Source organism: Thalassophryne amazonica, chromosome 5, assembly GCF_902500255.1.
Source record: "Thalassophryne amazonica chromosome 5, fThaAma1.1, whole genome shotgun sequence".
NCBI lineage: Eukaryota > Metazoa > Chordata > Actinopteri > Batrachoidiformes > Batrachoididae > Thalassophryne > Thalassophryne amazonica.
In genome coordinates, this window is record NC_047107.1 from 55,790,041 (window position 1) to 55,804,063 (window position 14,023).

General features: G+C 39.0%; 1 protein-coding gene across 2 annotated transcripts in view; it reads left to right on the forward strand.

Annotated features, from left to right (window-relative positions):
* Positions 1 to 14,023, forward strand: part of si:ch211-106a19.1 (uncharacterized protein LOC561797 homolog) — a 193,442-nt gene that overhangs the window by 177,428 nt on the left and 1,991 nt on the right. For both annotated transcript variants that reach the window (XM_034170314.1, XM_034170313.1), the window contains 2 exons: positions 384 to 565; positions 810 to 1,030. In XM_034170314.1, the coding sequence (XP_034026205.1) occupies positions 384 to 565; positions 810 to 1,030 (403 nt within the window). The remainder of the gene's footprint in view (positions 1 to 383; positions 566 to 809; positions 1,031 to 14,023) is intronic.

The following is a 14,023-nucleotide window of genomic DNA, read 5'->3' on the forward strand; positions in this document are numbered from 1 at the left end:
CCTTTTATACCCAATCATGACACTCACCTGTTTCCAATTAACCTGTTCACCTGTGGAATGTTCCAAACAGGATCAACTTTCCCAGTCTTTTGTTGCCCCTGTCCCAGCTTTTTTGAAACGTGTTGCAGGCATCCATTTCAAAATGAGCAAATATTTACACAAAAACAATAAAGTTTATCCGTTTGAACATTAAATATCTTGTCTTTGTGGTGTATTCAGTTGAATATAGGTTGAAGAGGATTTGCAAATCATTGTATTCTGGTTTTTATTTACATTTTACACAACGTCCCAACTTCATTGGAATTGGGGGGTTGTATTATGTCATCCTCCTGGCTGATAGTCACAGTCAGCACTATAGTCTGCTTTGTTTTTCCTCTGTCTAGGTGATGGGTGTGGTGTCAGACAGTGCAGGCCAGGCCCACTACACACTTTCTGGAACATGGGATGATAAAATGCAGAGTGCCAAGATCATTAAGAGCAGCCGAGGGGCCAGTGGATCAGAGGGCAGGCAGGACACCTATCAGACTTTGTCCCCCAGACTGTTGTGGAAGAAGTATCCTCTCCCGTAAGTGTTTACCTCATGGACCACATCAGGCACACGACTGAAAGTCTACAATCAACATCAGTAATTGACAAACCGAAAGAGCCTTTGTTGGTCACACTGCAATGAAAGTTGTCCTCTGCATTTCACCCATCCTAATTATAGTTGGACACAAGCCAGTAACTAGTGGACAGAATGCTCAGATGGTGGAAAGAAACTGGAGAACATCAGAACTCTCTAATCAGTTCTCTGCTTCTGTATTGCTCAGGGAGAATGCAGAGAACATGTACTGCTTCTCAGCACTGGCACTGACTTTAAATGAACCAGAGGATGGAGTCGGATTGACTGACAGCCGTCTGAGACCAGACCAGAGACTGATGGAGGATGGGAGATGGGATGAAGCAAACTCAGAAAAACAGAGGCTAGAAGAAAAACAAAGAGCTGTGAGAAGGAGAAGGGAAGCAGAAGCCTCAAATGCTCTGGCTGAAGGTATGAAAGGAAGAAATGTACACATAGGCAGGGATGATTAAAAAAGGAAAGGAGAGACCGTTTCTACTTCATACTCTTTTTTGTTCTTATGTGGATGCTCTGTGCCTCCCATCCAAAGTTGAAGCAGTATGAAGCTGTGTAATGAGCCAGGAGACTCCACTAGTATTTTATGGAAAATAAAAGATGTGGCATTCTGTCATGATGGAGTTTAGTATGCAGAGGACACGTCCCCAGAATGTTCTGTCCATTTTGCACAATGTCATGTGCAGTTACATTCACAATATACAACAGACAGAACGATAAAAGCTGTGGTTCAGAAATCATAACAGTCAGCCATCTGACAGGATGCAAATGGAAATTTTGGAAAGCCTGCAGGCAAAACAGCAATAGTTACACAGTGAACAACAGACACAGTGAGAATAGAAGCTACTTTCCTTTAGGTGGTGCTCTTCTCCTTCACTTTTTCTGAAGGTTGGACTTCCTGTTCCTCAATTTCACCAGCTTGTGGTTCTTGGACAGAGTGGTTTTCAAAGTAAATGATCCATTTTTTTTAATCATACTAGCAAACACAATTTACATACACACACACACACACACATATATATATATACAGTGATGCCGGTAACGCGTTACTTAGTAACACGTTACTCTAATCTGACCACTTTTTTTAGTAACGAGTAATCTAACGCGTTAATCTTTCCAAATCAGTAATCACATTAAAGTTACTTCTCCATGTCACTGTGCGTTACTATTATTTTTCATTGTGGGTCGATAGCAGCATTAAACTTGGTCCGTGGGCAGGGGGTCGGGGTTCGACTGAACTGCCCACTTTAAGCGAGCTGTGAGCTTTTCATCCACGGTTTTTTGCAGCTGCTCAACTCGTCCTCACCTCTTAAAGCGCGGTGATCAGCACACCTGCACTGAGCTTTACAAAGACATTTTTTTTTATTATATTTTATTTGGTTTTAACATATTAAAACAGACAAACATTAATAACACCACTGACAACACCAAAAACACCACTGAGCAGACCAAATGTAAACCAAAACAATAATGTATAATTACAAGTTATACAAAAGGATATGCTGGGATGTAGTGAGTCATTTAGGAAAATAACTAAAAATAATAATAATAATTAAAAAAAAATATAGCCTTTTCAACCAGCGCACTCAAAAATTGGAAATGGAAATCAAAGTAATATTTAACCTTAAGTACCCGAATCTCTCATAATAGTACACAAAGACATTTTTATACTTTTTTTCCTCCTTTATTTAGAATTCTGAGCTGAGCCACTCTGTATCTGGTCGTTAAAAACAGCTGATCCTCCGCGACGCATCAACAACTAACACTATTTTCCACTCAAATGCACCTAAACACTCTTTCTGAGGACCACATGATGTGAAAACGCAATAAAACTTTCTTACCTGTAAATCTGGTCCTGTTTTCTGCATAAATAAATGTTATCCATTCTTTGTGCTCAAACGCCAAAGCAGGGGCAAATCCAGATGGAATGGGGGCGTGGGACAGGGATATGCCCCCTCCCCCATAACACCCCTAGATTAAAGGTCCACTTTTGAAGCCTTTTTTTACTACAACTACTAATATTGCCTAAAATAATAATAATTTCTACAAGTAAAATGTTGAGAGAATTTAAATGTTAGAAAAATGTTAGAATTTAATAGTTACATTTATAAACAATGTAGGTTCGAAATTGCAAGTTTTACTGTTACAGTGCTGTCAACAGTTAAATATGAGGTCAAGAGAGAGGTCTTTATTTTACTTTTTATAAAACAAGTATTTATTTTCATTGAAGTCAAGAAAGGGTAACTATAAAGTGAGTTTTGGCAAAACAGATATTGTCATGTTGAGGTGGCAGAGGGTTGTTGTTGGCAGCTGGGAAAAGTAACTAAAAAAGTAACTAGTAATCTGACTTAGTTACTTTTACAATTGAGTAATCAGTAAAGTAACTAAGTTACTTTTTCAAGGAGTAATCAGTAATTGGATTACTTTTTCAAAGTAACTGTGGCAACACTGTATATATATATATATATATATATATATATATATATATATATATATATATATATATATATATATATTTGTGGTTCTGGCCACATATTTCTGTCTGAACTCGACCTGCATCTGACAGAGTAGGGACCAAACCCGACAAGCACTTTATTGTTTCAGTCCGAACCCAACGCTGCTAATGTCTCTGTCACTTCCATCCGAAGCAAATCCCCATGAACAGGAAGAAAGGTGGTAGATCCTGTATTTTCTTCTTTTTTTAATTCACAAAAATGAATATTTGCATCATGTGAAGCCAGACCTGTTGACCACCCCAGCACACAGAGTAAATAAAGTCTTTTAGTCTGACATGTTGCGTCCTCTCAGCTGGATTCATCATCACACCCTGACAAAAACTGTTATCCACATAAAACGCCCTTGTTTTGGAAGACAAGGTCTGGAAACACTTTAATTCCTTATGATGGAAATTGCTTGTGAATAAATGCAGCATTTTATAATAGTCCCTTTGTGTTAAAATATGGTGCTCTGGCTTCGCTTATCAATCCAGAGCCGCTTTGACCAATTGCCAACAAGAAAAAAAAAAGGACTTATTTTAAAAGGTGAAGGTCCTTTTCTGCAAATATTTTATTAGCTTCACAGTGCTCCCTTTATTCACAATCGGCATTCACCACAGCCACTAGCACTCTGCTAGTGACAAAAATAAATCCCATTAATGACCCACCAAGACAAAAAAAGTATATTAAATCACAAAGTTAAGAACAACATGTCATTCATCAGCGCCTGAGCTTAGAGAGGCAGGGCTATGACATCTTTGATTCACAAAAGTTCTACATGTTCATTGTCTTTGTGCTGACATAACCGAACCTGAACCAAAACCAAGTATCATTTCGAACCCTAACCCGATATACACACACACAAGGGGCAACTGTGAAGTTTTGAGCCTGACCCAGAAAAAGTGGTTCTCCACCCTTTGCATTCTGAGAAACTAGCATTTCTCAAACGTGGCATTTTGACTTGCTGGGCGCAATGTCGAGAAATATTGGTTTCTCAGTAGGGGTGTCACAATACATATATTTATATTGAACCGTACTGTACACACTAGGCATATGAATCTCATCACTGACAATGATTCGATACGCACCTCGATACACTACCAGCGATACGATACATATAGCGATACATGACGATACTGACAATATGATGCAATACGATTCACCCCGTTCCCATTTCAATGTGATTTGATATGTATTTGATGGTGATTCAATTCTTCACAATGCGATATGATGCGATACAATGTGATTCAACTTGATGCACAGAAATTATACCAAAAATTCAAATAGAAAGTAAGAAGCTGCAATTCAGTATGGTACTATGGTATTCTTCTTATTCTTCTGATTCTGTTAGAGGCAGAGGATTTGTTTTACTCCTTATAAGTAGCAAAGTTACCAGATTCAACATTAAGAAACAGGAATCTCTTCCCTCATAGTCAGAACCTGTTTCATCACAATGTCAGATCTTAAACAGTACAGTAAACAGTAAGACATCACTCTCGAGTTACTTAAAGTGAGTCGCTCACTGACAGAGTCCCGTCTTGGCAAAAGTAATTTGAGATACTTTCTCACCAGTTTGCTGGAGCTCGGTTTACAATCTGAGGCATCCGAGTTGGGGCGAGCAGCGGCAGCCACGGCATTCTTTACAAACAGCCTGCGTTTTGTCAAGTTTCCTATCTTTTTTAAAAATGCCAAAGTATCTCCAAAGGCCTGATTTGAATGTTTTGGGTGCGTCAAAAACGTCTTCAGCTGTTTTCATGGACCTCCATTTAGTTGCAGTAGAAATGTGCTTTCTGGCTTCCATCCGTGTTCAAAACCCAACATGAAGCAGTGATAGTGCATTCAGTGTGTCTTGGAAAAGCACGCAGTGAGTGATGCATCACAATTTCACCCGTCAGTTGAATCAACGCACTCACATCGCGCACATTTGTATCTAGATACCGATTTGTATTGATTAATCTCCACATGCCTAGTACACACACAGACGATGGTTCCGGCGCACAGAACTGTACGCAGAATACACGGTACGACTCTGCACAGTATAATTATAGATATGTGCTTTTTTTGCTTCCATAAGTCACAAATATTTTATCTCATTTCCACAGACTGTGTGTCACTCTAGTTTCATGATCTGTGTAACAGGAGGTGTGGTTTTCTGCCAGCATGCAGGAGGCATGGCCACACCCCTCTGGCTGCTGTGTGTGAGTCGTGGACTGTAGTGCAGTCAAACAGAGGAAAACAGTGAACCAGCCAGTGACTGGATTATTCCATTCAGAAATTTTGGAAGCATAAATGGAATTGGCTGATTTACCTTTTTCTTCCAAAATACAAACCTAAAAGTGAAAATGTACCGATGCCACATTTGTTGGTGAGTCACTGTACCCGGATGAGATCAGAGTGCATTTGAGTTTAGACGCCACCCATTTTTGACGAAAGTTGACATTTCATATGAATTAATGTAGAATTTCACAGATGAGATGGCCATTGAAGATTAACACTATGTAGAATGATTTCAAATTTGTACAGAGTGTGGTTTCATTGGCTGAAATATTAACAAATAAAATGAGCAAAATATTAAAGGCAGCCTGGCACAATGCTTTGGCAAAAAAACATTTAACAGGCTGCATAGCAAATTCATCCCAACGTGAATGATAAGAGATTTAATCAATTCATGAACATTTAATGAAAAAAGAAGGTTTACATTTAGGGAATAACCCTGTTGTGTCTGATGATTTGCGGACGTTCATGCTGTTTATGGGTGATTCTTAGACTACGGGCACTTATTATGTCCTTTGATTATATTGTATGAAAAACAGAAAAAAGGGGAAATTTCACACTTTTATAGTTATCTGTACAATGAAAGTGTGTTAAGAAATTTGTTCTAGTAGTCTATGATGACTTTTTCACCTTTTTTCAGCATCATTATATGCAAATATTGCCGTTTTGTGCTTGTCCCACACCCAGACTTTTGATCTTCAATGATAAAAATGAATGGTAAAGAAACATTTTTTCTAATGTTTTAAAATATCTCTGAATAAAATATCAGTAAAATAATCAAAACATAATTGGGGTATTCAATGTCATACAACTGTTGTGATTTTTTTAAACAAAATGTAGTTGTCCCACAATATTGCAGTAATTTCCACCACAACACTGTAATGTCTCTTTAAACACTTTGTATGAAAGATTGTTTGGGTAGTTTCTATGGAGATAAACAGTGACATCAGAGCACATGTATATAGCGCCAAATCACAACAAACAGTTGCCCCAAGTCGCTTTATATTGTAAAGCAATGGTGTGGTGGAAATTACATTTACAAGGCCAATAGTGCCCGTAGTTAAAGAATCACCCTTATACGGTTGCAAATTGAGCTTTACCAGCGCCGCATTAGCGGAGCTGGTAAAAAGGGGTTTTATGGATATTTGCGACCGTATAACTGCATGAATGCCTGCAAATCATCAAATACAAGGGGGTTATTCCCATTCCAATCCAATTCCATCGTTAGCAGGGTTTATTTTTCTGTAGGTAATTCAGTTGGTGAGGCTTACCATGAGGCAGCATTGCTCCAACAGTGGTCAGGGCGCGGAGTAATCCATCAAATGTGAAATCCAACAAATCCATCAAATGTGAAAAAGGTAATTATGTATCAGAATCCACATCGATACTTTTGTACGGTAGCTTAAATTCACCCATTTCGGCGGCGACGGCGGTGGTACGCAACTTTCTCTAGCTCTGAGCTAACAGCACTACTAGCTAGCAGTGCAAGTGGCTGGTGTTCTGTCGAATTGTGCACAGTTGCGCAGAGGACAGGAAAGATATTTGACAGGAATGACACCTAATCAGAACACCAGTCAGGGCGCGGAGTAATACATCCAAATGTGAAACGGTCTAATATTTTTGCCACACTTATACGGTCTGAAATCTCACATGATTAACCAATCAGATTTGCATAAAAGATGTAAATGGATTAAAATTACATTTTGTCTCATACTACTAACGTGGCTGATACCCAGTGGTAGGCACAGCTAACCAAAAAGTTAGCTTTGATAACAGATAAGCAGCTAACTGAAAAGTTATCTTTTATGAAGCTAAACTGATAAACCACCCAAAAAATTATCAGAAGCTACAGCTAATCGATAACCGATAACTTTCAGTGTTGTCTCCAGTACACTTGCAACTAACAAGCTGAATCACTTCTGGTAGCGTCAAAGGCGACCACAGACCAAAATAATAAGTCAATACTTCTGTCTTTGTGCACCCTGCCCACTGCTGGAAGCTCCTGTTTACTACATAGCTTGCAGCAGTGAAGCAGCTGAGAGGAGCAGCGAAGCTCAACTCTCTACTCAATAGCAATGTCGCCGTGAGGTGGAGGTCTTGGAAAATAAAGCAGTGCTGACTTATGGTTTTGAGTTATATGTAAAATTAATACCAATAGAATAACTCCATTAATGTCAATTCTGTCATTAGTACAAAGTTAAAATGTAACATATTTTTTAAATTTTAAATAATGCACTAATTCTGAAGTTTTATAATGCCAAAGGGATTATGGGTAAGATGTGCCTCCGTTAACACTGATCAATCATTCTATGTAAAAACCAACACGTTAATGTGAGGTGTGTGTTGGTGTTTACATATACAACCCCTGGCAATAATTATGGAATCACCGGCCTCGGAGGATGTTCATTCAGTTGTTTAATTTTGTAGAAAAAAAGCAGATCACAGACATGACACAAAACTAAAGTCATTTCAAATGGCAACTTTCTGGCTTTAAGAAACACTATAAGAAATCAGGAAAAATAATTGTGGCAGTCAGTAACGGTTACTTTTTTAGACCAAGCAGAGGGAAAAAAATATGGAGTCACTCAATTCTGAGGAATAAATTATGGAATCACCCTGTACATTTTCATCCCCAAAACTAACACCTGCATCAAATCAGATCTGCTCGTTAGTCTGCATCTAAAAAGGAGTGATCACACCTTGGAGAGCTGTTGCACCAAGTGGACTGACATGAATCATGGCTCCAACACGAGAGATGTCAATTGAAACAAAGGAGAGGATTATCAATCTCTTAAAAGAGGGTAAATCATCATGCAGTGTTGCAAAAGATGTTGGTTGTTCACAGTCAGCTGTGTCTAAACTCTGGACCAAATACAAACAACATGGGAAGGTTGTTAAAGGCAAACATACTGGTAGACCAAGGAAGACATCAAAGCGTCAAGACAGAAAACTTAAAGCAGTATGTCTCAAAAATCAAAAATGCACAACAAAACAAATGAGGAACGAATGGGAGGAAGCTGGAGTCAACGTCTGTGACCGAACTGTAAGAAACCGCCTAAAGGAAACGGGATTTACATACAGAAAAGCTAAACAAAAGCCATCATTAACACCTAAACAGAAAAAAACAAGGTTACAATGGCTAAGGAAAAGCAATCGTGGACTGTGGATGACTGGATGAAAGTCATATTCAGTGATGAATCTCGAATCTGCATTGGGCAAGGTGATGATGCTGGAACTTTTGTTTGGTGCCGTTCCAATGAGATTTATAAAGATGACTGCCTGAAGAGAACATGTAAATGTCCACAGTCATTGATGATATGGGGCTGCATGTCAGGTAAAGGCACTGGGGAGATGGCTGTCATTACATCATCAATAAATGCACAAGTTTACGTTGATATTTTGGACACTTTTCTTATCCCATCAATTGAAAGGATGTTTGGGGATGATGAAATCATTTTTCAAGATGATAATGCATCTTGCCATAGAGCAAAAACTGTGAAAACATTCCTTGCAAAAAGACACATAGGGTCAATGCCATGGCCTGCAAATAGTCCGGATCTTAATCCACTTGAAAATCTTTGGTGGAAGTTGAAGAAAATGGTCCATGACAAGGCTCCAACCTGCAAAGCTGATCTGGCAACAGCAATCAGAGAAAGTTAGAGCCAGATTGATGAAGAGTACTGTTTGTCACTCATTAAGTCCATGCCTCAGAGACTGCAAGCTGTTATAAAAGCCAGAGGTGGTGCAACAAAATACTAGTGATGTGTTGGAGCGTTCTTTTGTTTTTCATGATTCCATAATTTTTTCCTCAGAATTGAGTGATTCCCTCTGCTTGGTCTAAAAAAAGTAACCGTTACTGACTGCCACAATTTTTTTTTTCTGATTTCTTATAGTGTTTCTTAAAGCCAGAAAGTTGCCATTTGAAATGACTTTAGTTTTGTGTCATGTCTGTGATCTGCTTTTTTTCTACAAAATTAAACAACTGAATGAACATCCTCCGAGGCCGGTGATTCCATAATTTTTGCCAGGGTTGTAAATGTGCTTTTGTAAAATATGCCATTTTTTATTTGTAAAAAAAAAAAAGGGGGCATTTGCAAAGCCAAGTTGTGATATATATATATATCAATCAATCAATCAATCAATTTTTTTTTTTTATATAGCGCCAAATCACAACAAACAGTTGCCCCAAGGCGCTTTATATTGTAAGGCAAGGCCATACAATAATTATGTAAAACCTAATACAGAGCAAAAAGAGAAAGAAACAGTGCATCATGGGAACCCCCCAGCAGTCTACGTCTATAGCAGCATAACTAAGGGATGGTTCAGGGTCACCTGATCCAGCCCTAACTATAAGCTTTAGCAAAAAGGAAAGTTTTAAGCCTAATCTTAAAAGTAGAGAGGGTGTCTGTCTCCCTGATCTGAATTGGGAGCTGGTTCCACAGGAGAGGAGCCTGAAAGCTGAAGGCTCTGCCTCCCATTCTACTCTTACAAACCCTAGGAACTACAAGTAAGCCTGCAGTCTGAGAGCGAAGCGCTCTATTGGGGTGATATGGTACTACGAGGTCCCTAAGATAAGATGGGACCTGATTATTCAAAACCTTATAAGTAAGAAGAAGAATTTTAAATTCTATTCTAGAATTAACAGGAAGCCAATGAAGAGAGGCCAATATGGGTGAGATATGCTCTCTCCTTCTAGTCCCCGTCAGTACTCTAGCTGCAGCATTTTGAATTAACTGAAGGCTTTTTAGGGAACTTTTAGGACAACCTGATAATAATGAATTACAATAGTCCAGCCAAGAGGAAATAAATGCATGAATTAGTTTTTCAGCATCACTCTGAGACAAGACCTTTCTAATTTTAGAGATATTGCGTAAATGCAAAAAAGCAGTCCTACATATTTGTTTAATATGCGCTTTGAATGACATATCCTGATCAAAAATGACTCCAAGATTTCCCACAGTATTACTAGAGGTCAGGATAATGCCATTCAGAGTAAGGATCTGGTTAGACACCATGTTTCTAAGATTTGTGGGGCCAAGTACAATAACTTCAGTTTTATCTGAGTTTAAAAGCAGGAAATTAGAGGTCATCCATGTCTTTATGTCTGTAAGACAATCTTGCAGTTTAGCTAATTGGTGTGTGTCCTCTGGCTTCATGGATAGATAAAGCTGGGTATCATCTGCGTAACAATGAACATTTAAGCAATACCGTCTAATAATACTGCCTAAGGGAAGCATGTATAAAGTGAATAAAATTGGTCCTAGCACAGAACCTTGTGGAACTCCATAATTAACTTTAGTCTGTGAAGAAGATTCCCCATTTACATGAACAAATTGTAATCTATTAGACAAATATGATTCAAACCACCGCAGTGCAGTGCCTTTAATACCTATGGCATGCTCTAATCTCTGTAATAAAATTTTATGGTCAACAGTATCAAAAGCAGCACTGAGGTCTAACAGAACAAGCATAGAGATGAGTCCACTGTCCGAGGCCATAAGAAGATCATTTGTAACCTTCACTAATGCTGTTTCTGTACTATGATGAATTCTAAAACCTGACTGAAACTCTTCAAATAGACCATTCCTCTGCAGATGATCAGTTAGCTGTTTTACAACTACCCTTTCAAGAATTTTTGAGAGAAAAGGAAGGTTGGAGATTGGCCTATAATTAGCTAAGATAGCTGGGTCAAGTGATGGCTTTTTAAGTAATGGTTTAATTACTGCCACCTTAAAAGCCTGTGGTACATAGCCAACTAACAAAGATAGATTGATCATATTTAAGATCGAAGCATTAAATAATGGTAGGGCTTCCTTGAGCAGCCTGGTAGGAATGGGGTCTAATAAACATGTTGATGGTTTGGATAAAGTAACTAATGAAAATAACTCAGACAGAACAATCTGAGAGAAAGAGTCTAACCAAATACTGGCATCACTGAAAGCAGCCAAAGATAACGATACGTCTTTGGGATGGTTATGAGTAATTTTTCTCTAATAGTTAAAATTTTGTTAGCAAAGAAAGTCATGAAGTCATTACTAGTTAAAGTTAATGGAATACTCAGCTCAATAGAGCTCTGACTCTTTGTCAGCCTGGCTACAGTGCTGAAAAGAAACCTGGGGTTGTTCTTATTTTCTTCAATTAGTGATGAGTAGAAAGATGTCCTAGCTTTACGGAGGGCTTTTTTATAGAGCAACAGACTCTTTTTCCAGGCTAAGAGAAGATCTTCTAAATTAGTGAGACGCCATTTCCTCTCCAACTTACGGGTTATCTGCTTTAAGCTACGAGTTTGTGAGTTATACCACGGAGTCAGGCACTTCTGATTTAAAGCTCTCTTTTTCAGAGGAGCTACAGCATCCAAAGTTGTCTTCAATGAGGATGTAAAACTATTGACGAGATACTCTATCTCACTTACAGAGTTTAGGTAGCTACTCTGCACTGTGTTGGTATATGGCATTAGAGAACATAAAGAAGGAATCATATCCTTAAACCTAGTTACAGCTAGGACATATATATATATATATATATGAGGTCTGTTAGAAAAGTATTGGACCTTTTTATTTTTTTGCAAAAACCTGATGGATTTGAATCACGTGTGCTTGCATCAGCCAACCTTGAACCTTCGTGCGCATGCGTGAATTTTTTCACTCCTGTCGATTGTGTCATTTGCTGGTAAGCAGCCTTTGTGTGAGGACGTTTGTAGTGAGCTCGGCGGATTTTCAAGGAAAAAGACGGAACGACTGGAGCAGCGCCGCATCAAATTTTGACAGAAACTGGGTGACAGCCAGGTGGAAACCATTCAGATGATTCAGACGGCTTTCGGTGACGATCCTATGGGCATCACACAGATTAAGGAGCGGTACAACCGGTTTAAAGACGTCCGCACAAAGGTGGAGAGCGAGCCACGCTCCAGTCAGCCATCAACATGCTGAGATGACCAGATCATTTCCAAAGTGAACGCTGTGGTGATGCGGGAATGTCATGTGACTATCCGAGAAATTGCGAAAGCCGTCTGAATCTCCCGAATGGTTTCCACCTGGCTGTCGCCCAGTTTCTGGTCAAATTTGATGCAGTAGCGCTGCTCCAGTCGTTCCGTCTTTTCCTTGCAATGAAAATCCGACGAGAGCACAACACATGACCTCACACAAAGGCTGCTTGCCAGCAAATGATGCAGTCGACAGGCGTGAAAAAATTCACGCATGCGCACAAAGGTTCAAGGTTGGCTCATGCAAGCACACGTGATTCAAATCCATCAGGTTTTTGCAAAACAAAGGTCCAATACTTTTCTAACAGACTTCATATATATATATATATATATATATATATATATATATATATATATATATATATATATATATAATAGACAGAGAAATAAAATCTGAATCCCAAACAGTGCATTTCTAGGGATGTAAAATGTATTTAGTTGATCCTAGTTCTGTGATTAAACTTGTCATTATAGTGAATCAGAGAATAACGTAGCTGTTGAGAAAACAAAGTTGAAAATGTAGGATCTTGATGACCAGTTTTGGTGGTGCTGTTTAGAAGTCATACAACCTCATCAATTCCCCACCTGTAGTGGCTACAGTGTGTTTGCTGTAAGTCTACTTCATGGCTGTAGTAGGACAACTAGTTCTCATTTCTGCTTAGGAGGAAGTACTTAATAACCCAGGGACTGACCTCAGATGGGTCTTGTGTTCATGAGATTGATTGAAGTGTTTACAGTCTAAATGTGTCATCCTGGTTGTGTTCCTGTGTGCATGCTGTGCATAGGCTAAGTGGTATTTGATGTACCCACGACTTTCTTTTCCTCCCTCTCTTGTTGATCAGTGTGTGATTATGACTCTGCTGAGTGGAGGTCATCATACACCCCTCTGTTGTACATCACTCCTGCACACACTTCATCCTCTGTGTGTTCCACCTCTGTCTGAGAACTGCATGATGTTCCTTCATGTCAACTTAATAACACACAGGGAAGGACAAAAATCCCTGCATATTTGGAACATGTCTGTTTAGGAATTACCTGTTTCTATGATGTACTGATTAGCACTAATTCAAGCTCAGTTCAGTTTAAATTATAGTATTTACATTATATGCCCTTACTTCCAGCCAATGTAAAGCAGCGTACAGCGCAGCACAAGTCTCATGTTAGTTCCCTGATGACGCCATTTTCACCCACACCCAGTGACCCTGTCCTGTAACAGCACTATTCAAAGTCCACTCGTCTGCGTGTTGGTCTCAAAACGAGGTGTGATCAGGCTTATTGCAGTTAGATTGCTATCATGTGGAAGCCAAAAGCAATTGGACCATAGACCAACAAAAACCTGTTCTAAACTCGAGTACACAGTATTTCTGCTCTTTAAAAAAGGGCACAATGATACACATTACATGGAGAGTTCACGCTGTGCATGTACTGTCCTTGTATATGTAGGGATGCATATCAACTCATCAACGCAGCTGAACTGAAAACAAAATTTAACAAAACAAAATTCAGAAATTATTTTTTGGAAAAATACAAGGCTTTAAAATTTGGCTTGTAACATTTTTTTCTGGTTTCTTCCGCTCGTGGTTGGCAGGCAGACAGCACCAAGAAAGTGAACCAAACCAGAGGGCGTTCAGTTTTTACAAGGGGTTCGGACTTTAAACA